The sequence below is a fragment of the Phocoena phocoena genome, chromosome 20, assembly GCF_963924675.1.
Source record: "Phocoena phocoena chromosome 20, mPhoPho1.1, whole genome shotgun sequence".
Lineage (NCBI taxonomy): Eukaryota > Metazoa > Chordata > Mammalia > Artiodactyla > Phocoenidae > Phocoena > Phocoena phocoena.
This window is the reverse complement of record NC_089238.1, coordinates 44,836,220-44,862,912: the sequence shown is the minus strand read 5'-3', so window position 1 is coordinate 44,862,912 and position 26,693 is coordinate 44,836,220. Positions and strand designations below refer to the sequence as shown.

General features: G+C 40.4%; 1 protein-coding gene across 3 annotated transcripts in view; it reads left to right on the top strand.

Annotated features, from left to right (window-relative positions):
* Positions 1-7,651: 7,651 nt before the first annotated feature.
* The window catches only part of IST1 (IST1 factor associated with ESCRT-III), a 31,189-nt gene continuing 12,147 nt past the window's right edge, over positions 7,652-26,693 (top strand). For 2 of the 3 annotated variants that reach the window (XM_065898760.1, XM_065898759.1), the window contains exons 1-2: positions 25,681-25,768; positions 26,202-26,382. In XM_065898760.1, the coding sequence (XP_065754832.1) occupies positions 25,681-25,768; positions 26,202-26,382 (269 nt within the window). Of the gene's footprint in view, positions 7,720-16,453; positions 16,535-25,665; positions 25,769-26,201; positions 26,383-26,693 lie in introns of those variants that run through there. The other variant, XM_065898758.1, reaches the window with a different exon arrangement.

Below are 26,693 nucleotides of genomic sequence, written 5' to 3'. Positions count from 1 at the left end.
TTTCTAAATGAATCATGTCATTTTTAGCAATACATGGACTCAATGACACTTTTCTCTCATCTTTACTTTCATGGTTTGTTCAAGGGTGCAATAATGTCAAGGATTCCAAAAGTTATCTAAACACACTGTGTTACTGAGGGCATGGGGAAATAGAAACTCTCATACATTGGTGGTGGTGGTATAAAACAATACTTCCTCTTTGTAGGGTGATTTGGCAATATCTATCAGCATTAAAGATATACCTACCCCGTCACCAGTTCTTCTGCTTCTAGGAATTTATACCCAATCCGTACAATCCATATAGGCAAATATCTAGTCATTGCAGCATTGTTTATATAGGCAAAAAACTGGAAATAACCTAAATGCCATCAATAGAGCAGTACTTTAAAACTATGGTACACATATACACTGGAATATTATGCAGCTCTTTAAAAGAATGAGAATTATTGATAACTACTGATATGAAACAGTCTCCGAGATATGTATCTTAAAGCAAGTTATAGTACTAGACAAGTTACAGTATACAGTCAGCCTTCCATATTGGACAGTTCTACATCCATGCATTCAATCAACCTCGGATTGAAACCAGTGGGAAGGAAAATTCCAGAAAGTTCCAAAAAGCAAAAATTGAATTTTCTGCTCACTGGCAGCTATTTACACAGCATTTACGTTGTATTGGGATGATCTGAAGTATACTGGAGAATGTGCATAGGTTATACACAAAAACTACAGCATTTTATGCAAGGGACTTGAGATTTTGGTATCCTTGGGGGATCCTGGAACCAATCCCTTGCTAATACTGAGAGACAACTGTAGTATGTATAGTATGCTACTATATGTGTAAAAAAAAGACATTTATACATATAGTTATACATGCAGATAATATCACTGGAAGGATTTTGATAGCATTAAACATTGTCAGACACTGTTCTAAGAGTTTTTCATAATTAACACATTTAATTGTCCTAACAACTTTATTAAGGTAGGTGATATTATTCCCATTTTACAAATGAAGAAACTGAAGCACAGAGAGATTAAGTAACTTGCTCAAAGGCACGAGAATCTGGTAGCAATGGTTATTTTACTTCTAGAGCAAGGGACTGAAGGACTAAGGGTCTGAGGAAGGAGACTTAATTTTCATTGTACATCTTTTTCAGTTTTGTGTGTGTGTGTGTGTGTGTTTTGCCATATTTATGCCTTACTTTAAAAATTATTTTTAAAAGTTTATCTGCACCATTAGGAAAATGAGCAGAAGACTATCATGAGCGCTATTTACAAGAGAGTCAATCTTATTAATTTTCAAAGATATGCAAATCGTACTAATTTTGAAAGATATACAAATTAAAATAACTGCTTAGTTTCAAAAGGATTAGAAAGGTTGATAATGCCTGCAGTTGGGGAGTATGAGGAGCTGGACACTAGGAGGATAAAGTCATAGAACCTTCTGGGAGAGAAGTCTGGTGATTGGTTTTGCTAGTTTGCATGTGCTGCCATAACAAAGTCTGCAAATAAAGTCACATTCTGAGACACTGAGGGTTAGAACTTCAACGCATGTATCTGTGGGGTACAATTCAACCCATAAATAACATGGGTATCAAAATTTCATACATGCATACTCCCTAAACTTGCAATACCACTTGTGGGAATCTGTCCTTAAGAAATAATCTGAAAATATGCACAGATATTCTTAGAAGGATATTCACAATGGCATATTACAGAATATATTGGGATCTACCTAAATATCAATAAAAGATTGGCTAAATAATGATATAACTTCTTCCATTGTTAAAGATAATGTGGATCTATATGTATTGACATAAAAAGATATGCAGAATATATAAAGTATAAAAAGCAGGTTTACTGAACAGAGTGTATATTATCCTATTTGTGTTAAATTTTAAATAAATAAAATTTTGGAATAATATATTCTAAAAATTAATAATGGCATGGGGAGTGTTACACAGGCTTTTCTTTCATTATACTCTACATATATATATACTCAAATTAGTAAAAACAATAAACATTTTTCTCTCCTCAAAAAACAAAAAGAAGGTATTGAACTCAGTCCCTTTTATTTTGCTTTTAAACTCAATGCAGAACAGAATCAGAATATACTTAACTGCTGGGATCTTGGCTTAGTCTGGTAGTTTCTGGGGGAAACCTACCACTTCCCATTGAGATATATAATAGCCTAGTATGCACACACACACTTTTTGTTTTCCGAACTATATGAAAGTAAGTTGCAGACACCATGATCCTTCAGTTCTACACAGTTCAGCATGCATCTTCTAAGAATAAGGGCATTCTCCTACTCAACTATGTTATTACACCAATGAAAATTAACAATAATTCCACAGTATCTAATATCTAGTACATATTCAAATTTCCCAAGTTGTTCCCCCAAATATCTATCTTTTCTAATCAGGATCCAATTGAATTTCATTTGGTTATTATATCTCTTAAGTCTTTTTAAATGTAGAGCCAGTTTTCTTGCAGAAGATTCCACATTTTGCATTTAATTATTAGTATATATACTGTTTATTTAATTCTCCCCCACAACATAGACTTAATTTGAAAATTTTTACTGTGAACATTTTTTTATTGTGGTAAAATACACATAATATAAAAGCTACCATTTTAATACTTTTTATTTGTACAGTTCAGTGGCATTAAGTACAGTCACATTGTTGTGTAACCATCATCACCACCCATCACCAGAGCATTTTCCATCTTCCCAAACTGAAATTCTGTACCCATTAAACAATAACTCCCCACTCTCCCTTCCCCCAGCCCCCCTGGCAACCACCATTCTACTTTCTCTCTCTGAATTCGACCTCTAAGTATCTCATAGAACTGGAATCCTGCAGTACATGTGTTTTGGTGACTGGTTTATTTCACTTACCATAATGTCTTCAATATTCATCCACATTGTAGCATGTGTCAGAATTTCCTTCATTTTATTACTACCTTTTAAAATTTTTATTTTATTTATTTTTGGCTGCATTGGGTCTTCGTTGCTGCACGTGGGCTTTCTCTAGTTGTGGTGAGTGGGGGCTACTCTTCATTGTGGTGCACAGGCTTCTCATTGTGGTGGCTTCTCTTTTTGCAGAGTGCAGGCTCTAGGCCTGCGGGTTTCAGTTGTGGCATGTGGGCTCAGTAGTTGTGTCTCACAGGCTCTAGAGTGCAGGCTCAGTAGTTGTAGCATATGGGCTTAGTTGCTCTGCGACATATGGGATCTTCCCGGATCAGGGTTCGAACCCTGGGAAAACTGGACAGCTACATGTAAAAGAATGAAATTAGAAAATTCTCTAACACCATACACAAAAATATGAGGTATCCACCATACAATAAATGAGGTATCACCTCATACCTGTCAGATTAAAGAGGGACTTCTCTGGTGGTCCAGAGGTGGGGAGTCTGCCTTCCAATGCAGGGGACGCAGGTTCAAACCCTGGTTGGGGAACTAGGACCCCACATGTTGCGAGGCAACTAAGCCCGCACGCCACAACTACTGAGCTTTCACACCTCAATGAGACAGCCCACGTGTCAGAAACTACAGAGCCCACGTGCTCTGGAGCTCGCGTGCCACAACTAGAGAGAGAAAACCCGTATTCCACAACTAGAGAGAAGCCCATGCACTGCAACAAAGAGCCCACATGCCACAACTAAGACCTGATGCAGCCAAATAAATAAATGAAAACACAAACAAAATGGATTAAAGAGCTAAATATAAGACCAGATACTATAAAACTCCTAGAGGACAACATAGGCAGAACATACATCTTTGACATAAATCGCAGCAATATTTTCTTAGATCAGTCTCCCAAGGCAAAAGAAATAAAAGCCAAAAGAAATAAATGGGACCTAATTAAACTTAAAACCTTTTGCATAGCAAAGGAAACCATCAACAAAACAAAAAGACAACCTATGGAATGGGAGAAAATACTTGCAAATGATGCGACCGGCAAGAGGTTAATATCCAAAACATACCAACAGCTCACACAACTCAATAAAATAAATAAATAAATAATATAAAGAAACCCAAAAAACAACCCAATCAAAACATGGGCAGAAGACTTGAATAGTCATTTTTCTAAAGAAGACAAACAGATGGCTAACAGGCACATGAAAAAATGCTCAACATCGCTAATTATCAGAGAAATGCAAATCAATGAGGTATCACCTCATACCTGTCAGAATGGCTATCATCAAAAAGTCTACAAACAATAAATGTCGGACAGGATGTGGGGAAAAGGGAACCCTCCTGCACTGTTGGTGGGAAGGTAAATTGGTGCAGCCACTATGGAAAACACTGTGAAGCTTCCTTAAAAAACTAAAAATAGAACTACCATATAATCCAGCAATTACACTTCTGGATATATATCCAGAGAAAATGAAACACTAATTCGAAAAGATACATGCACCCCAATGTTCACAGCAGTACTATTTACAATAGCCAAGACATGGAAGCAACCGAAGTGCCAATCAACAGACAACTGGATTAAGAAAATGTGAGGACTTCCCTGGTGGTCCAGTGGTTAAGACTCTGTGCTGCTGGGGACTTCCATGGTGGTCCAGCGGTTAGGAATCTGCCTTCCAATGCAGGGAATGTGGATTCGATCTCTGGTCGGTGAACTGGGATCCCACATGCCACATGCCGCAACTACTGAGCACACGAGCCACAACTAGAGAGAGAAGCCTGTGTGCCTCAACGAAAATCCCGCACGGTGCAACTAAGACCTGACGCAGCCAAAAAAAAAAAAAAAAAAGACTCAGTGCTTCCAATGCAGGGAGTGGTGCAGGTTCAATCCCTGGCCAGGGAACTAAGATCCCACATGCCTCACGGCGCAACCAAAAAAAAAAGAGATGTCACACACACACACACACACACACACACACACACACACAGGAATATCATTCAGCTATAAAAAGATGAAATATTGCAGCAATGTGGATGGACCTGGAGAGTATTATGCTTAGTGAAATAAGTCAGACAGAGAAAAACAAATACCATATGATATCACTTATAAGTGGAATATAAAAAATAATACAAATGAATGTATATACAAATCAGAAACAGACTCACAGATGTAGAAAACAAACTTATGGTTACCAAAGGGGAGAGGGACGGGGTGGGGCAGGGGGTGGGACAAATTAGAGATATGGGATTAACAGATACAAACTACTAGCACAGGGAATTATACCCAATATCTTGTAATAACCTATAATGGAATATTACGTGCAAAAAAACACCTGAATTGCTATGTTGTACACCGAAAACTAACACAATATTGTAAATCAACTATACTCAATTTAAAAAAAAAAAAGAAAAATTTTCCTTTTTAACTAACTGGTTATGCTGAAATAAAGTCAGTAGAGGTAAAATATGTATATATAGAGAGAAGATAGTAAAATAATAACTGTCATCCAATTAAATAATTATCAAAAATTTTGCCCCTACCTACACTATGCATTTAAAAAATTTTTTATTTATTTTTGACTGCGTTGGGTCTTTTTGCTGTGTGTGGGCTTTCTCTAGTTGTGGCGAGCGGGGGCTACTCTTCGTCCCTCCCAGTATGCATTTCTTAAACAATTTAAAAAGGATCTCTTCTCAGGCCTCCCTGGTGGCGCAGTGGTTAAGAATCCGTCTGCTAACGCAGGGGACACGGGTTGCAGCCCTGCTCCGGGAAGAGCCCGCATGCCACGGAGCAACTAAGCCCGTGCGCCACAGTTACTGAGCCTGCGCTCTAGAGCCCGTGAGCCACAACTACTGAAGCCCATGTGCTAAAAGCCCGTGCTCCGCAACAAGAGAAGCCACAGCAACGAGAAGCCCAGGCACCACATCGAAAAGTAGCCCCCCCCCCCGCCCCATATGCCACAACTAGAGAAAGCCTGTGTGCTGCAACGAAGACCCAACGCAGCCAAAAATAAATAAATAAATTTACATATATATAAAAAGGACCTATTCTTACAAAATCTCAATGCTATTTTCATGCTTAAGAAAGTAACAATGCTTTGGTTAGTTGGTACCATATAATACCTGGCGCATCATCTAATTGTCCCAATTGTCTAAAATAATATCTTTATAAAAGACTATAGGCGGACTTCCCTTGCGGTCCAGTGGTTAAGACTCCGAGCTCCCAACGCAGGGGACACGGGTTTCTTCCCTGGTGGGGGAACTAAGATCCCGCTTGTCGCTAGGTGCGGCCAAAAAAAAAAAAAAAAAAAAAGAGACTATAAATTGGTTTGAATCACTATCTAAACAAGGTCCACACAGGTAACATTTGGTTGTTGTGTTTCTAAGGCTCTTTAAATTCGAGCAATTTGCTCTTTTTTTTTAAAGATGCTATTACTTTATTGCAAAATGGACTCAATTCATATATGCACACATTTACCAAAAAAAAAATCCACCACATATTAAATGAAAAAAGCACAGTGTATTTTGAGGTTCTGAAAGCTGGTTTTAATTTAGAAATACTGAAAGTGGTTATACAGACACGTTATTTCTAAACCCATATGACCCTCTTATGGATACACGTAGCTCCATCCTTGTCGTAAGACCGCATCACAATTTAGCAAACCACAATTTTGGTCTTGGTAGATGCAGCCTGTACAGCAGGGGGCAGGATTACCTCCTTCTGGAAGCCAAAGCTCAGGAATCCCCTTCCAACGTTAAGCAGAGAGAATGGTTTTCAAGTTGAACACAAGGATAACTAAATGAAAAAGTTTCCTCTCAATCCAGAGATAAAGTAAATTCCCAGAGAATGTGGTGCTGAGGAAACATCTTAAATAAGAAATACTGTAGATATTCTGATTGCAAGAGCAATCACACTTGGTTTAAAAGCGGGGGCGGGCGGGCAGCAGGCGGGGCTTCCCTGGTGGCGAAGTGGTTGAGGGTCTGCCTGCCAATGCAGGGGACGCGGGTTCGTGCCCCGGCCCGGAAGGATCCTGTATGCCCCGGAGCGGCTGGGCCCGTGAGCCATGGCCGCTGGGCCTGCTTGTCCGCAACGGAGAGGCCACAACAGTGAGAGGCCCGCGTACCGAGGAAAAAAAAACAGCGGGGCAGGAGTAGTATTAAGAGTGCTTAGGAGAGAGGGTGGGTGGCCTGAGGGAGGAGTGCTTAGGGAGGAGTGCTTAGAGTCGGATAAAGAGCTGTGTGCTGCCAGAGAAGGGTGGAATCCTGCTCAGCAGGTCATTTCATGAAAGGAAACGCAGGAGGAATGCCTCCACTGCGAGTGGAGTCGAGCGAAGACGAGAGCAAATCTCAGAGACTAACTCAGGGAGTTTGGGAGGCGGTACTGGAGCCGGTTTTTCCATATACTGGAACAACGCTAAACATGGGCGCGGACTCGGAAAACAAGCATCCTCCGCCAGCCTACCTGCGGCCGGGGAAACACCAGCGAAAACAACGAGCGCCCCAGCAGGTGACTCTGAAGACGTCACGTGCATTCCGCTGCCGTCCGTGCCTCCGCCGCTGGAAGTAGTCCCCGGCTGCGCCAGCTCCGAAGGGAGCTGGGCGGTGGAGCCCGGACGCCCTCGGGGCGTGAGTCCCGAGCGGAGGGCGCGCAGCCAATCCCTGAGAAGAGGGCGTGGCTAGCTCGGCCCCGAGGATCCCTCCGCCCGTGCTCACTGTGCTGAGTACTTGTTAGCCGCCATTTTGGATGCTGAGCCTTCTTCCCCAAGTCTGTCTCTTCCGTTTTCAGGTCCGGATTTGGTCAGGTGAGTGTGGCTTCTTCAGCGCCAAGGATCTTTGTTTTCCCCCTCACACTGCGCTCCGGATTTAGACGTCCCTAGCCCAGGATTCAGAGGACCTTGAGGTGGCAGGTGAGGAGAAAGAGAAGGATCCTGGATGTGAGGGTCGGGCTGGAGGTCGGGCCGGAAGGGCTGTGGCGCGGAAGGCCGCCCAAGGCCGGGCCCGGGGGCGTGGCAGGGCCGCAGGCAACTTGGACACCGTTGGTCCCGAATTCTTGACGCCGCCAAACTTTGTTGTTCTCTCTGCACAGAGGCGTTACTTCCCCGGGGCGGAAACGCCGCGGCCTGGGCTTCGGCACCCGTCAGGGACAGGGCCGGGCTGGTGCTCTCGGGGACTCCCTTACCCGGTCCCTTTTGGTCCAGGGAGACTTCGGTAAGGTTGTGTCCCCGGTGCCTGCGGGAGTCTGTTCGCTTCCGAGCCCGGCAGCCTCCCCCCGGGCGGGGCGGCCTCCTGGGAAGGTACCTGGGGGCCCCGGAAGAAACTGCGTTTTTCTTTAGCGGAAGCAAAAAGCGACCTTTGGCCCCCCTTTCGCAGACCCCTGCCTGTCTGATGAGCAATCTAGTGAGGAGCCTTGTAGCCCTGTCCTTGCCCCCTTCCTCTTTCTGTTCTCATCGCGCCTCTTCCGCGGTGCTGGAGGTGAGAGGACTTGAAACTCGACCTGCATAGTTTTACCGGGATCGGGACCGAAGAGTGTACGGTTTAATGATTAGGTAATAGGAGAGGCAGCGACTTCCACTCTCTGAAGTAGTAAGATTGAAATTAAGAGCTGGTCATAGTTTTTCTATTATGCTTGCGTATTCATTATTTTTTTTTTTTTTCGCGGTACGCGGGCCTCTCACTGTTGCGGAGCACAGGCTCCGGACGCGCAGGCTCAGCCGCTCCGCGGCATGTGGGATCCTCCCAGACCGGGGCACGAACCCGCGTCCCCAGCATCGGCAGGCAGACTCTCAACCACTGTGCCACCAGGGAAGCCCTCATTATTTTTTATTACGAACATTGCAAACAGGCAAAGGTAAAGACTGTAATGAATTCCCTCCTAATCCAGCTTCAACAACGATCAGTTCATGTCCAATCTTGTTTCGTTTATACCCCCGTTGTGTATTTATTTAATAAAGTAATAGTTGATATATATATGTTTCCTCCCCCTCCCCCCTCCCCCCCTTTGACTCCTTTACCTACGGAGAAATTTCCACGGGAAATTTTGTTTTTACAGCTTCCTCAGAACCTCATCTTCTGGGATAGGAGGACTTAGTAATATCCTTTTATTAGAGGATAAAAGATTGTTTTGAAACCTCAATGTTAGTATTACATTTTAAAGCCACCCAGTTTCTCAAGTTTTCTCATTTTTAAAGTAGTGTTATTCTGTCCAAATTGTTTTCTTTCTTCCTCTGCTCCTGTGCCTCTGGCTTCTCAATGATAGGAGCTCCAGAATCCCCAACTCTAGTCTACTTATTTAAGCTCTCATTCCTTTAAAATCAGAATCAATTCCCAATGATGTGTAGTTTCTTTTGATTTAAAAATAAAACTAGAAAAGAGTGTAGTCTAATGAAGTAATTTAAAATACAGGAAAAGTAGTATGCACATGAATACTAACTTCAGCATTATTTTATATAGCAAATATAAAAAGGTTGAGGAATTAAGTAAAAATGATTACTCAGTGTGGCACTAGGCAGCCATTTAAAATAAGGTTCTATAGGCTGTAGCAGATATGCTGTTAAGTGATATAAGGATTCACTAGTGATCAGAGTCCATCATTAACAACTTTGTAAAAATATGCCTTAAGAGAAACTGTTGGTAAAAGTATACCCAAAGAATTTTTTTTTTTTTTTTTTTTTGCGGTACGCGGGCCTCTCACTGCTGTGGCCTCTCCCGTTGCGGAGCGCAGGCTCCGGACGCGCAGGCTCAGCGCCCATGGTTCACGGGCCCAGCCGCTCCGTGGCATGTGGGATCTTCCTGGACTGGGGCAGGAACCCGTGTCCCCTGCATCGGCAGGCGGACTCTCAACCACTGCACCACCAGGGAAGCCGTACCCAAAGAATTTTTTGTAATTTTTTTAATGTTACTTTTATTGAGAAACGAGATAAAGATCCTTTTATAATGCCTACACATTTCAGTATTTATAGCTCCTTCCAGAAAATCTTGATGGTCTCTGAATTCTGAAGCCTGTACTTTTGTTGTGAGTTATACATGATGCTAATGGTTTTGTGGTTCTTCATTTTATTAAATTTTCAATCTTGATTAGTTTGGTCACTGGAGATTTGATTATAGTGTGAAAATACAGTAAACTTGGCATTCTGTAAATGAAATGGTTTTAAGAATTGGGCTATATTATCTTGGAAATGCTTTCTAGCTTGCTTGTACTTTTATGTCACATCTTCATGTCTGCAATACCTAAATCATACCTAAATCTGTTTACATCACTTATTTTATAAGAAAGAAGCATTCAGGATAAATAAAATAATACATTTCAAATACAGAAGTTTTCCTGTGTACTACAAAATATCATTCTATCCACTATTGACTCTGTTGCCTCCCTTCCCAGCTTGGTGATTTTGGAGCTACAAGACTCTAAAGTTGGTTTCTTAGGACATGAGGGTCTGTTTTGCTATTTCTAGCTAAGTTTTCAGGATTACTGCCTCTAGGCAGCTTCACTAATTTGGCTAGCTGGTCTGAGCTGCAGCAGTCTTTCCCTTCTCCCCCCAAGTAAAATGAGGAATGAGCCAGTCCATGGTTTTACATTTTCCCTTATTCAGGATGGAGAGATTATCCAGTTTTAAAAGGCTCCTGGAGCTGAGTAATAAAAGAGGGACTAGATCAGTTTGTTGTTCCAATGTTAAGGTCTGGGGTAAAGTGAGGGATCGGAAAGAGCCAAGAAGGGAACATGAGGTTGCTGCCCAGTGTGTGACATAATGGTGTTACACTAATAAAAACAGTAGTTAGAATACTGAGAAGTAGATTTGCAGTCACTAGTTCATAATCCTTTTATAAGGTTTATGTTATAGTTGTTTATGTATCTTATAGTTGTTTTTGTGTCACTTGTCCCCATTAGACTGTGAACTCCTTGAAACACCAGGGTCACATCTTACTTAAATGTCTCTTGTCTCTGTTGGCTTAGCACAGTACTTGATAGAATAGCACTCAACACATGTTTGGTGAGTGGATGAGTGACAGTAAAAATGTTGAGGCACAAAATGATCTCAGAATAACCTCTAAATCAGAAGAGAATTTTAAATTAGGTATTGGACAATATTAGTATGTGGTAATGTATATATATTTGTTTTATGTGTGTAAATGTTTGTATATGTATAAAACAGTAACTGTTTACCAGAACAGTTTATTAACTTTTAGGTTTATTCCTAAAATTAATATTCCTAATCTTGTAAGATACAAAGTTTATGGTAGTTAGCTTTGGAAACACAGGTTCAAATCCTGAAATGTGGGAATTCCCTGGAGGTCCAGTGGTTAGGACTTGGCACTTTCACTGCTGGGGCCCAGGTTCAGTCCCTGGTCGGGGAACTAAGATCCCTGCAAGCTGTGCTGCAGGCCCCCCCCCCCCCCAAATCCTGAAATGGTAATTAAATTGATCTTTTGTATTAGATAAGTTTTGGGTCTGATGATTTTTAAAATATATTGGTAATTATTTAGGACCTGTGCCCCCTGCATTGGAAGCATGGAGTCTTAACCACTGGGCAACCAGGGAAGTCCAGTAATCTAATTTCTGAAAGTTGAAAATCCTCAGAACTCAAGTTGACAAAGTGTTTTGGCAAATTATTTTCCTTTCCTTAAATCTAAAACAAAACTAGATTCTGTAAGTTTGTGAAATTCAAAAATCAGTGTTATTATTTCATTAATTTTTATTATTTATTTTTGGCTGCATTGGGTCTCCACTGCCGCACAGGGGCTTCTCACTGCGATGGCCTCCCCCGCTGTGGAGCACGGGCTCCAGGCGCGCAGGCCTCAAGCCTTGGCTTGCGGGCCCAGCTGCTCCGCGGCATGCAGGATCCTCCCGGACCAGGGGTCGAACCCGTGTCCCCCGCATTGGCAGGCGAGCTCCCAACCACTGCGTCACCAGAGAAGCCCCTAAAAATCAATGTTATTTTTAGTTAAATTTCCACTAATTAACATGATGAATGAGTGACAGCTTTGTACTAAGTACTGTAAGGCAGCGTGAGAATAACAGTGGAACCTCAGAAATAGTGTTTGCCTTCAAGAAGAGCTATACTGATGATATACAGTTGAAATCCTCCAATGAGGTCAAAACAGTTAATCAAAAAAGTTAAAGCAGGGGAAAAAAGATACAAAGCATACCTTTAACGTTTTATTTTAACCTAAGACACATACAAAATTCCATTTAATAATGGAGTGTAACCTTTAAAAATTGTGAATCACTGTATTGTATATCTGTAACATATAATATTGTGTACATCAACTATTCAGTTTTTAAATTTTATTTATCAGCTGATCTTTAGATTATTAGACCTTTTCTTTGAGTATCGGTTTTTTTGTTTTTTTTTTTTTTAATTTCTGGCTGCATTGGGTCTTTGTTGCTGCGTTGGGGCCTTCTCTAGTTAGCGGTGAGCGGGGGCCACTCCTCGTTGCGGTGTGCGGGCTTCTCATTGCGGTGGCTTCTCTTGTTGCGGAGCACCGGCTCTAGGCGTGCAGGCTTCAGTAGTTGTAGTGTGCAAGCTCAGTAGTTGTGGCTCGCTGGCTCTAGAGCGCAGGCTCAGTAGTTGTGGTGCACAGGCCCAGTTGCTCCGCAGCATGTGGGATCTTCCTGGACCAGGGCTCGAACCCGTGTCTACTGCATTGGCAGGCGGATTCTTAACCTCTGTGTCACCAGAAAAGCCCAGAGTATGGGTCTGTTGACTAGAGTTTATTTTATTTTACTTTATTTTATTTGTTTATTTTTTGGCCGCGCCTCTTGGCTTGCGGGATCTCAGTTCCCCAACCAGGAATCGAACCTGGGCCACAGCAGTGAAAGTCCGGAATCCTAACCTCTGGGCCACCAGGGAACTCCCTAGAGTTTATTTTAACAAACGTTTATATGGTGCTTATTGTGTACATATGTTCTAGGCACTGTTCTAAATGCCACAATTTTTTTTTCTTTTTTGGCCGTACCGCAAGGCTTGCGGGATATTAGTTCCCCAACCAGGGATTGATCCCAGGCCCTCGCCAGTGAAAGCACAGAGTCCTAACCACTGGACAACCAGAGAATTCCCTAAACTCCACAGATTTTCATTTAATCCTCATACCAGCCTTTTGAGGTGTGAGGGTTCATGTAAATATTTGTGCTAATTTTCCTTAAATGTTTAACAGAGAAGCTACCTGGGCCTGGATTTTCTTCTGGAATGGTTCCTAATTTTATATTCAATTTTTGTAATGTTTAGGGGCAATTACATTTTCGACTTCTTTGTGTCAGTTTTTGTTTTTGTTTTTTAAATTGAAGTATAGTTGATTTACAGTGTTGTGTTAGCTTTGGGTGTACAGCAAAGTGATTAAGTTATACATGTATATCTCTTCTTTTTCAGATTCTTTTCCGTTATAGGTTATTATTACAAGATGTTGAATATAGTTTCACTTTGTGTCAATTTTGGTAAATTGCGTTTCTAACAGATTTGTTCGTTTTGTCTCATGGTTGAATTTATAGGTGTAGATTAATAATAATGTCCCCTTCTAATGTTTGTAGGATCTGTAATGATATCTGTCTCTTTCCGTCCTGATACTGGTAATTTGTGTCTCCTCTCTCTGTCTCTCTCTCTTCCTCCCCTCTCTCCCTCCTTCCTCTTTTCAAAAGAACCTGCATTTGGTTTCATTGATTTTCCTCTTTTCTGTTTCATTGGTTTTTGCCTTGTTTTTATTGTTTCCTTCTGCTTGCTTTGGGTTAATTTTGCTCTTTTTATTGTTACTTGTGGTGGAAGCTTAGATTACTAATTTGAGACCTACCTTCTTTTTTTAAATAAAAATTTATTTATTTATTTATTTTTGGCTGCGTTGGGTCTTTGTCGCTGCGCTCAGACTTGCTCCAGTTGCGGTGAGCAGGGGCTACTCTTTGTTGCCGTGCGCGGGCTTCTCATTTTGGTGGCTTCTCTTGTTGCGGAGCACGGGCTCTAGGTGTGCAGGCTTCAGTAGTCGTGGCACGTGGGCTCTAGAGTGCAGGCTCAGTAGTTGCTCCGCGGCATGTGGGATCTTCCTGGACCAGGGCTCGAACCCATGTCCCTTGCATTGGCAGGCGAATTCTTAATACTGCACCGCCAGGAAAGTCCCGAGACTTTTCTTCTTTCCTAATGTAAGCATTTAGAGTTGTAAATTTTGCCCTAAGCACTGTTTTAGCTTCATCCACAAATTTTGGTGTTATATTTTAATTTTCATTTTCTTACAGTTTAAACCTTTAAAAATAATTTCCACTTGAAACTCCCTCTTTAACATGGATTATTTAGAAGTAATGGTGTTTAATTTCCAAGTGTTTGGAGATTTTCTGTTATCTTTCTTGTTACTGATTTCTGGTTAATTTCCATTGCAGTTAAAGAACATACTTGGGGTGACTTAAGTTCTGTTTAATTTGTTAAGGTTTGTTTTGTACTTCAGGATACGGTCTATATTCATGAATGTTCCCTGTGCTTTGCTGTGTTGAGTGGAGTGTTCTATGTAAACATCAGTAAGATACAGTTGGTGTTCAGTTCTTGTATATCCTGATATTCTGTCTACTAGTTGATGAATTACAGAGGGAAGTACAGTTGAAGTCTCCAACTACAATTAGGGATTTGTTTCTTTGTCCTGTCCTGTCTTTTCTTCTTGTATTTTGAAGCTCTGTTGTTCCCTGAATTCACTATTAGTATTGCTACATTTTCTTGGTGAAATCACCCTTTAATGATTATATAATATTCCTTTGTATCCCTGGTTTTCCTTGCTGAAGTCTACTTTAACACTTCAGCCCCTTCAGCTTTTTTTTTTTTAAGTTGAGATATAATTGATCTATAACATTTTATTAATTTCAGGTGTACAACATGATTTGATATTTGTATGTATTGGGAAATGATCACAACAGTAAGTCTAGTTAACATCTGTCACCATACAGAGTTACAATTCTTTCTCTTTTGATGAGAACTTTCAAGATTTATTCTCTTGGGAGTTCCCTTGCAGTCCAGTGATTAAGACTCCAAGCTTCCACTGCAGGAAGCGTGGGTTCATTCCCTGGTCAGGGAACTAAGATCCCACTTCCCACATGCCATGCAGCACAGCCAGAAAATTAAAAAATAAAAAAGATTTATTCTTTTAGCAACTTTCGAATACACAGTACAGTATTAACCACAGTCACTACACCACATTGTACATTACATCCCATGACTCATTTATTTTATAACTGGAAGTTTGTAACGAAATGGGTAGAGGGGGTCGAAAGGTACAACTTCCAGCTTTCTTTTGATTAGTGTTTGCGTGATCTAGTTTTTTTCATCCTTTACTTTTAACCCACGTACATTATTGTATTGACGTAGTTTTTTCTTGGCAGTATATAGTTGGATCATTTTTTGAACCATTCTAGAAAGTCTAGTTAACATCTGTCACCATACATAGTTACAATTCTCTGTGTTTTGTGTTTAGATCATTTCTTTTTAATTATGTAATTATTAGTATATTTGACTTTAGTTCTACCATTTTATTATTTGTTTTGTTTTTCATTTCTGTTTCTGCTTTCCTGCTTTCTCTTGGGTTATTTGAACACTTTAGTATCAAATTTAAAATCTGTCGAGTTTTTTAGTCTAGTTTTTGATATAGTATGTTTTACTGGTCATTCTAGGGATTACAGTGGATGTACTTAACTTTTCACAATTTACTTAGAATCAGTATTTTATCACTTATTGTGGAATATAGAAACATATAGGTCCCTTTGCCCTGCCCCCCTTAATACTATTATGTTGTGGTTATCTTATGTATTACATTTACATACATTGAAAAAAAACCCATCAGACAATGTTATTAGTTTTGCTTTTAACTGTCAAATACAAATTTTTTTATTTTGGCCATGCCACTTGGCATGCAGGATCCCCAACCAGGGATTGAACCAACGCCCCCTGCAGTGGAAGCGCAGAATCCCAACCGCTGGACCGCCAGGGAAGTGTCCCTCAAATACGTTTTAAGAGACTCAAGAGAAGAACCATCTATTACATTTACCCAGATATTTGCCATTTCTGTAATATAAGATATAAATACTTGCCATTTCTTCCTCTTTTTAGTTTTCCAAGTTTTCTTATTAATTTTCCCTTATCTAAGAATGACTATTTCACCTTTATTTCTGAAGGATATCGTCTCTGGATATAGAATTCTGGGTTGACAGTTCTTTTCTTTTGGCACTTCTTTTTGGCCTCCATTGTTTCTGATGTGAAATCTATTATTTGAATAGGTCATCTATTGGTAACATGTTTTTCTCTGACTGCTTTCAGTATTTAAAAAATTTGTCTTTAGTTTTCAATTTGATTAAGATGAGTACAGGCATACATTTCTTTGGAGCTCTCTGAGCTCTTTCAGTCTGTAGATTTATGTTTTTTGCTAAATTTGGGGAGTTTTCAAAAGTTTTTTGGTACCAAACTGTTTCTCCCATCCTTTTGGGATTCTGACAGTGCAAACATTAGGTCCTTTGCTGTTTGTTCTACAGATATCTGAGGCTTTGATCACTTTTTTCAATGTTTTTTATCTCTTTTTCAGATTGGATACGGAGTATTGACCTATCTTGAAGTGCATTGGCTTTTTCTGCTGTCATTTGCTTTCTGCTATCCAGCTCACACAGTGAGTTTCTTACTTTTGATGTATTTTTCAGTTCTAAAGTTTGTTTCCTCTGGAATTCCCTGGTGGTCCAGTGGTTAGGACTTGGTGCTTTCACTGCCGGGGCTGGTTTCCACGCAGCCAAAAAAAAAAGTTTGTTTCCTCTTTATGTCTTTTGTTTCTTTACTGAGACTTTCTGTTATTCATTTCAAGAGTAATTGGCCTTACCTGTTGCAGCGTTTTTTTTTGTTTTTGTTTTTTTAATAAATTTATTTATTTTGGCTGCGTTGGGTCTTTGTTGCTGTGTGCGGGCTTTCTCTGGTTGTGCCGAGCGGGGGCTACTCTTAGTTGCGGTGCGCGGGCTTCTTGTTGCGGTGGCTTCTCTTGTTGCAGAGCATGGGCTCTAGGCGCACGGGCTTCAGTAGTTGCGGCATGTGGGCTTAGTAGTTGTGGCTCATGGGCTGTAGAGCGCAGGCTCAGTAGCTGTGGTGCACGGGCTTCATTGCTCCGGGGCATGTGGGATCTTCCTGGACCAGGGCTCGAACCCGTGTCGGCTGCATTGGCAAGCGGATTCTTAACCACTGCACCACCAGGGAAGTCCCCTGTTGCAACGTTTTTTTAAAAATTTTTTTTATTGAAGTATAGTTGAATTGTTGCAACCTTTTTATAGTAGTTGCTTTTTTTTGCGGTACGCGGGCCTCTCACTGTTGAGGCCTCTCCCGTTGGCGAGCACAGGCTCCGGACGTGCAGGCTCAGCAGCCATGGCTCACGGGCCTAGCTGCTCCGTGGCATGTGGGATCTTCCTGGACCAGGGCACGAACCCGTGTCCCCTGCATCAGCAGGCGGACTCTCAACCACTGCACCACCAGGGAAGCCCTATAGTAGCTGCTTTAAAGTCTTTGTCAATTAATTCCAACATCTGTATAATCTCAGCATTGATGTATGTTGATTGTCTTTTCCATGAGTTGACTTTCCTGGTTTGGTGTATTTCACCCACTCTGTCCACACCAGGGGGTCCCCTTTCTGGTTTCTCAAGGCAGGACTTGATATTCTTCCTTTCTCTGTCAGTGCTCACTTCTGGGTTTCAGGCTGCCTTGCATCTAGGCCAGGGAATATAAGAGGGAAAAAAGTGATAAACTCACTACCACTTTATTGGCATACCAAATTCTGGTCTCCATCCAGCTTCTATTATTTACTTTTCAGAATTCTCAAAGAGCTGCTCCATACGTGCTCTTCAGGATTTATAGCTTCATTCAGTGAAAGGAATGCTGAACCTAGAACCCTGTTCTTTACTTCTGTTTTTTGAGGACTATTCATGTTTTTCTAAGTATAGCTAGTTCATTAATTCTGATTTCTGGATAGTATTCTGTCATGTTTCTGTGACATTTTATCTGTCTTCTTGTAATGGACACTTAGCATTCCTCCACCTCCTTACTACCACAGAATCTGTATACATGTGTCTTCATGGTCTTCTGTACAGATTTCTTTCAGGGTATATGTCCAGGAATGGGATTGCTGGATCCTAAGGTATATGCATACATTTACCATTAAGATATATATATATTAAAAAAATATATATATATATATTATTAAATAGTGATAGACTAATACTGCTAGAATACTGATAGATGAATAGAGTATTATTTAACCTTCAATGGAAGAAAACTCATGTGCTACAACACGGACTATTGGAGTCTACTAATATTAGTACTCCATTGTGTGTGTATATATACACACATGTATATCCATTCATCTGTCAATGGACAGATTGTTTCCACCACTTGGCTATAGTGAATAATGCTGCTATGAACATGGGTGTGCAGATTACATTACTGTTTTTTTGGTTTTTTTTGTTTTTTTTTGTTTTTTTGCGGCACGTGGGCCTCTCACTGCTGTGGCCTCTCCTGTTGCGGAGCACAGGCTCTGGACGCGCAAGCTCAGTGGCCATGGCTCACGGGCCTAGTCGCTCCGCGGCATGTGGGATCTTCCCGGACCAGGGCACGAACCCGTGTCCCCTGCATCGGCAGGCGGACTCTCAACCACTGTGCCACCAGGGAAGCCCTACGTTACTTTTAAGAAGTAAGATTTGCAAGAGATGTCTTGAGGATTAATCTCAATTGTCTATGCCTTTTTGCCTATTTCATATAATTCAGTACAATGGGATATTTAGTGTCCTGCAGAATCATAGGGTTGAAACGGACTTTAGAGATTATGTTGTAAGAACTTAAATTATATTCACTATACCGTACTTATTATTGTAGAAAGACCATTTAGCTTCAATTTTCTAGCTTGGTTAACTGAAGTCTTAGTACAGTGTAAATTTGAGGTTGCTTTGGTAGATGTAGGTTCTGGCTTCTTTGGTCTTGTGGAAAAATAATAGTCTTTGGGCTGGATACTTTCTGTTTCCTCCTCCAGAACCACATACCATCCTTTTCCCTCTGATCTACATCCCTGGAGGCTCATTCACGCGTACCGTGTCTGTGGGCCCCTTTGCTTTCTGGCTTCCAGTTGAAGGGTAGATGGATTGGCAGGAGGAATGAGGGCTAGGTATTTATTCCCCCTGCTGCTTCCCTTCCAGGTTGCTGCAAGTGGTCTGCATACCTCTACCAGTGATTCCTGTCTGGTGGCCCTTTCCATATAGCTACCCTCTCCAGATTCTACTTCCTCATCTTGCCCCTTCAGGCCTAGATGTGTTAATGGTTCTGGGGCAATTCACTGTCCTTTGTTGGTTTCTCTAAGTCTTACCCACACCTTTGTAAGTAGTCTCTCTTCTTTTTTTTATTCTTCTAAATGTCTTTATTGTACATCACAAATATTTCACATTATTTAATTGAGATGCTTACAGAAATAGAGTATATTTCTATCATTGATCAGTAAAGTTCCTTCAAACCCTCATTGTCTTTATTTGTGCACAATATACTCGATATATTTTGTGGGTTTTTTTGACTCATTTAGAAGGGTTAAAAGCAGCAAGAACTTAGGTTTCTTTCCATTACATGCAAAAATCAATTTTGACAGTGATAAACTGACTACCTTATGGATTCTAAATACCACTTTTAGATTCTGATCTCCCATATAGCTATCTATTCCCCTAACCAAATGAATAATCTGCATTTTATTTCATTTTTTTCCCTCACTAACATTAATTATATTATTTTAAAGATGGAATTTTGATAGGATTAGGGGCTAATAATGAGTATGTGGTACCTCACTTTTATTGTTTTTTTTTTTAATAACAAAGTGAATCAGTTATACATATACATATGTTCCCATATCTCTTCCCTCTTGCGTTTCCCTCCCTCCCACCTTCCCTATCCCACCCCTCCAGGCAGTCACAAAGCACCAAGCTGATCTCCCTGTGCTATGCGGCTGCTTCCCACTAGCTATCTACCTTACGTTTGGTAGTGTATATATGTCCACGCCTCTCTCTCGCTTTGTCACAGCTTACCCTTCCCGCTCCCTATATCCTCAAGTTCATTCTCCAGTAGGTCTGTGTCTTTATTCCTGTCTTACCCCTAGGTTCTTCATGACATTTTTTTTTCTTAAATTCCATATATATGTGTTAGCATACGGTATTTGTCTTTCTCTTTCTGACTTACTTCACTCTGTATGACAGACTCTAGGTCTATCCACCTCATTACAAATAGCTCAATTTCATTTCTTTTTATGGCTAATATTCCATTGTATATATGTGCCACATCTTCTTTATCCATTCATCCGATGATGGACACTTAGGTTGTTTCCATCTCCGGGCTATTGTAAATAGAGCTGCAATGAGCATTTTGGTACATGACTCTTTGAATTATGGTTTTCTCAGGGTATATGCCCAGTAGTGGGATTGCTGGGTCATATGGTAGTTCTATTTGTAGTTTTTTAAGGAACCTCCATACTGTTCTCCATAGTGGCTGTACCAATTCACATTCCCACCAGCAGTGCAAGAGTGTTCCCTTTTCTCCACACCCTCTCCAGCATTTATTGTTTCTAGATTTTTTGATGATGGCCATTCTGACCAGTGTGAGATGATATCTCATTGTAGTTTTGACTTGCATTTCTCTAATGATTAATGATGTTGAGCATTCTTTCATGTGTTTGTTGGCAGTCTGTATATCTTCTTTGGAGACATGTCTATTTAGGTCTTCTGCCCATTTTTGGATTGGGTTGTTTGTTTTTTTGTTATTGAGCTGCATGAGTAGTCTCTCTTTTAAAAAATATTTATTTATTTATTTGGCTGCTCTGGGTCTTAGTTGTGGCATGTGGGATCTTTGTTGCGGCGCGTGGGATCTTTACTTGGGGCATGCGGACTCTTAGTTGCAGCATGCATGCGAGATCTAGTTCCCCGACCAGGGATTGAACCTGGGCCCCCTGCATTGGGAGCTCGGAATCTTAACCCCTGGACCACCAGGGAGGTCCTGTAAGTAGTCTCTTTATTAAAGTCTCACATTACCCAGATGTGGATACTATGTGTTTCCAGCTAGGACCCTGATTGTTAGACTCCTTTAAAGGGGCACTGTGATTTTACTTATTTTTGTAAATTTGAACAAATACTATTACTGAATCGTAAGATTAGTAATTTAGGTTTATTTTTATCTGCTTTCTACAGTAGGTTTACAGTAGGGTGTTTGGGGGAGAGAAACTCCCCCACACATTCCCAGCCAAAAGATTAACAGTGAAATACAGACCTCACTTCAGTGTTTTCAACTTCATTCGCAGAGTTCGATTTATATTTGCAGCATAAAATATTTTTAAGCTCCTATTTCAGAGAATTTTAGCACTTTCTTCTTCAGAGTCCCTATTCTTATGATTGTTTGGGTTCCTTTCTTTTCCAAGCTGTTTCATTATGGTCCCAAACTAGCATTTGTGGATGCTGACCCATTTTAGGCAAATATGTGAAATAGAGATGTCTTTACATCCTCCAGAGTTTCTTCATGTTGCTAAAGCTACCCCTTATTACCTGTCTCTTCCATTAACACTTTTGTGTCTTTCAGTGTCTAGCCACTTTAGATACCTATTCTGATAAGTTGATCTTAATGTTTACTGATGAGTTAACATTTTGCTTTTCTAAGGAGGCAAATGAATTTATTTATATCATTCTTTGTCTTTTGATAGAAATTCCAAATTATATACTTTCTGAGGTAGATTTCGTTTTTAGTGTTAGCTTTAATGTTAGTTCAAATTCCTTGGATTTGAAAAGAGTTTTACATATTGGAAAAACAATCTGTTTTTGTTTGTTTTTTTAGTCTAGCCTTTGTCTTTACATATGTGCTTTTTTTAAAACTCAGAATTTGGAGTCATCCTGCATATATAGTCATGCTTTTAAAACTAATATCATTAATAAATAAGTTAATAAATGCTTTTTATTTATTTATTTGGCTGCGTTGTGTCTTCGTTGCTGTGTGTGGGCTTTCTCTGTATGCGGTGAGCGGGGGTTACTCTTCATTGTGGTGCGCAGGCTTCTCATTGCGGTGGCTTCTCGTGGCAGAGCATGGGCTCTAGGCTTGCGGGCTTCAGTAGTTGCAGCACGTGGGCTCAGTAGTTGCGGCACGTGGGCTCAGTAGTTGCGGCACACAGGCCCTAGAGCGCGTGGGCTTAAGTAGTTGTGGTGCATGGGCTCAGTAGTTGCCGCGCGTGGGCTCTAGAGCACAGGCTCAGCAGTTGTGGTGCACAGCCTTAGTTGCTCCGTGGCATGTGGGATCTTCCTGGACCAGGGATTGAATCCATGTCCCCTGAATTGGCAGGCGGAGTCTTAACCACTGTGCCAGCAGGGAAGTCCCAGTAAATGCTTTTTAAAAAATATCTTAGTGGCTACTTAAAATTCCATAGTAAATATATATAATTTAACTAGTAAGAACAGTATTTCATTATTCATATGGTTCATTATTTCAATTTTTTGGTCTTAAAATGTGCGGATAAATATATATATATATATATATATATATATATATATTTTTTTTTTTTTTTTTTTTTTTTTGCGTTACGCGGGCCTCTCACTGTTGTGGCCTCTCCCGTTGCGGAGCACAGGCTCCAGACACACAGGCTCAGCGGCCATGGCTCACAGGCCCAGCCGCTCCGCGGCATGTGGGATCTTCCCGGACTGGGGCACGAACCCGTGTCCCCTGCATCGGCAGGCAGACTCTCAACCACGGCGCCACCAGGGAAGCCCCATGATAAATATTTTTGTATAAAATTCTGTGCATGAAGCTCTGATTATTTCCTTAGGTTAAGTTTCTAGGAGTAGAATTACTAGGTCAAAATGTATATGTTTTTAAGGCTTCTGAAAATAAAGTACAGATATGACTAATATTTTGTTTGCAAGTATTGATGGCATCTGATGATTATAGACTTACTTAAGAACCACCGAGAAATCTTGACGTTTTTCTGTCATAACTGTATCAGACCACCAGTATTGTTATCGTTTATCTGTGAGACGGTATCCACTGAAGAATTCAAATCCCATAATAATAAACTCCAGAGAACCATTATTTCTTTGTGGCCCTTACTGCAGTTGTTATTTTAGTTACTGATGTGTTAAGTTTCTCTAACTAGACTATAAACTTCCATAAGGGCAGTAACCGTGTCTGTTTTTCCTTACCAATATTATCTCCAGGGCCTGTCACAGTATAGTAGGCATTCAATAAATATTTGTTGAAGGGGGTTAAAAATATATATTGTATCACAATTGTTAGTACCAAAAATGATGTAGCACTGTATGATTAGGATTGTTTAATTGGATTTTGAATTCAGATGCACTTAGGTTTTATCCTTAGCTCTACCACTTAGTTGCTGGCTGATCTTGGGCAAGTGCCTGGTAGAGTAAATGTTAGTGCTAGTTACTGTTTCCATGGCTGTTTTTCTAATTCCCATCTATCTCTGGTTATGAATACCTTCAGAATAGGAATACTGTATGGATCTAGTCAGCACCAGAACCTACTATAGCACCTGACATCATCTAAATAATTTTTGAATTGAAGTTTGTTTCTTTTTTTGTTTGTTTTTTTTTTTTTTGTGGTACGCGGGCCTCTCACTGTTGTGGCCTCTCACGTTGCGGAGCACAGGCTCCAGACACGCAGGCTCAGCGGCCATGGCTCACGGGCCCAGCCGCTCTGCGGCATGTGGGATCTTCCCGGACCGGGACACGAACCCGAGTCCCCTGCATCGGCAGGCAGACTCTCAACCACTGCGCCACCAGGGAAGCCCTGAATTGAAGTTTTGAATTTAGGATTATGAGACATATGGCATAAGCTGTAATTAATACCATGCTTCAGCTGTACTGAACTTGTGTTTCTCACAAAACTTCTTGTTCTTTCTAGTACCTGGATTTTACACACATCACTCCCTCTGCCCAGGATAGTCACACCCTCTTTTTACCTTACGAATATCTTGCTTGTCCTTCAGGACTTGGCTTAGGCTTTTCCTTCTAGAAAGAATCCTGTAACATCCCTGAGCAGGTTGCATGTCTTTTCTCTAGAATAGGTTTTTTAATCTTGACACTATTGTCATTTTGGGCTGGATTTTTTTTTGTTTGGGGCGGGGGTGTTGTCCTGTTCATTGTAGGATGTAGGCAGCATCCTTGTATGCCTACTATATATGCTAGTACCATCTCCTGAAATCACGACAAACCAAAATGTCTCCAGTCATTCCCAAATGTCCCCTCTAGGCAAAATCACTTCCAGTTGAGTACTATTCTAGAATTCTAGTTCTTAGCAAATAGTAATGTAGTTGCCAGATATTCTTAGCTGTTTTTTTTTCCAATAGAATTTTAAGTTCTTTTGATCACAAGGACTGTGCCTTCTAAATTTTTTTATCTCCAGCATCTAGCCATTGTCTGTCATAGAGATAATCAGCAAATATTTGTTAAGTGGATTGAACATAATTTAGTATTATCATGGATCCCAGATATTTACCATTGTAAGCTGGGACTTGGGTTAATTATTAAATGAAGTATAAAGGATTCTGCAGGCAGTTTCACAAAAGGAAAATACATCTGATGTTTTCTGTTAGTGGTTTATGCACAGGCAGACATACTATTCCTAGTGTTTGTCCTTACATTGGGTATGTTTTTTGGTTTGTCTGTCCTTCGGTTACTTTGTTAGGCCTAGCTTTTGTTTGGATATTACATGTTTTGAAGTTCAGGTCCATAATTAATAGAGAGAAATAGTGCTGTCTTGATACAGAGTGCACAGTGGTCAATGCACAGTGTTATACCCTAAAGTCTTATGGGTGGAGGGAGTGGTTTTGTTGACTTTAACTCTGCTGTTCAGTAAAAGTCTTAGTAAATAATAGCCTTCTGTTGTCGAATTTTATTTTATTTTGCTTTTCGTTCTTAAATTTTTTTTACTGAAGTATGGTTGTTTACAGTGTTGTGTTCATTCCTCCTGTAGAGCAATGTGATTCGGTTGTATATATGTATACATTCTTTTTTTTTAAATGTTTTTTTCCATTATGGTTTAATCATAGTATATTGAATTTAGTTCTTTGTGCTATACAGTAGGACCTTGTTTATCCCTGTTGTCGAATTTTATAGAGCAGTTTTTTTTTTTAACTTTTTTACCTCTTTGTATATTTCTTTGTAGGTGGGTAGATGTTAATGATATTTCTGTGATCTTGGGCAGTAGCTTGTTCCAAAGGCTAAGACTTAGTAGGAGGATTTGAGGAATTAAGGTGATAATATTTTTGAATTTAGTTCTAAATTTGATAATCTTTTCTTATTACTACCTCTTATCTTTTTTGGGGGAGAAGTAGGAGGCCTTCCAGCTTCTTTGTTTTTATCACCCCACTCCTACACCAGTACAGAGATAGATAATCATTTTATCCATCACCAGGTTCTTTCATCTCTGTGCTCAAAACAGATCTCAAATCCAATCACTTCTACCATCACCACTGCTAACTATCCCAGTCTAAGCTATTTTCATTTTTTGTTTGGACTGTTGTAATAGCGTTGTTCTTGGTTCTCTTGCTTCCATTATTATCCTCCCCCAATCAGTTCTCCACCCAACAGCCAAATGACCTTTAAAAAATGTGAGTCAGATCATGTTATTTACCTGTATTAGAAAACTACTTTGGTTTATAATGTCAAATAATCCACCCTCTAACTTGGTCTTAGTTCCTGAACTAATTATAACTTGAAAGTAGTCACTGCGCTGCTTATCTTTTTCCAGGAGGAGCAGCACAGCATGCTGGGCTCTGGATTTAAAGCTGAGCGTTTACGAGTCAATTTGAGATTAGTCATAAACCGTCTTAAACTCTTGGAGAAAAAAAAAAGTGAGTTATGCATGATTGCATTATATTTTCTTTCCCAAAATACACCACTGAGTCCTAGCACCTCAATATTGGCTCTTTCAGGCTAGCACTATGAAGTCTTAAGGATCCCATATCGTTTAGGTTTTGGATACATTTCTGCTGTCCTTTGTGACTAGTTAGACTGAATCACTTTGTTGCAGGGAAAGGAACATACTCTTGCTGTGGAATAGGTAACCTGACTCCATAGGTGGAAATTTCTGGCTACACAAACAATATTCTCATCTAGACGAGGTAGCAAATTCTAGACTAGATGAGATGAGACTAAATTTGCTAAGGGAAGGTGAGCTAGGATATAGTAGAAACACCCACTTTTCTGTTTTGGGGTAGATGTCTGCCTGCAGGCCAGGGCCCAGTATACTACTACTTTGTGACTGGAGTGGGATTTGTGCTTTAGCGGAACTGGCCCAGAAAGCAAGGAAGGAGATTGCTGACTATCTGGCTGCTGGGAAAGATGAACGAGCTCGAATCCGAGTGGAGCACATTATTCGAGAAGACTACCTTGTGGAGGCCATGGAGATCCTGGAGCTGTACTGTGACCTGCTGCTGGCTCGGTTTGGCCTCATCCAGTCTATGAAGTAAGCTGGTTTGTCTTTTTTTTTTTTTTTTTTTTTTTAAGCTTCATTGAGGTATGGTTATTTAGGAAAAAACTTCACATATTTAATATGTACAATTTGACGAGTTTGGACATAGGCATACACCTGTACACCATCATCACAATCAAGTTAGAAAACAGTTATCACCTCCAGAAATTTCCTTGTGTCCCCCTTTTTTTGATAAGAACATTTAACATGAGATCTGCCTTAAACATTTTAAAGCACTCAATACAGTATTGTTTAACTGTAGGCACAGTGATGTTCAGCACACCTCTAGCACTTTTTCATCTTGT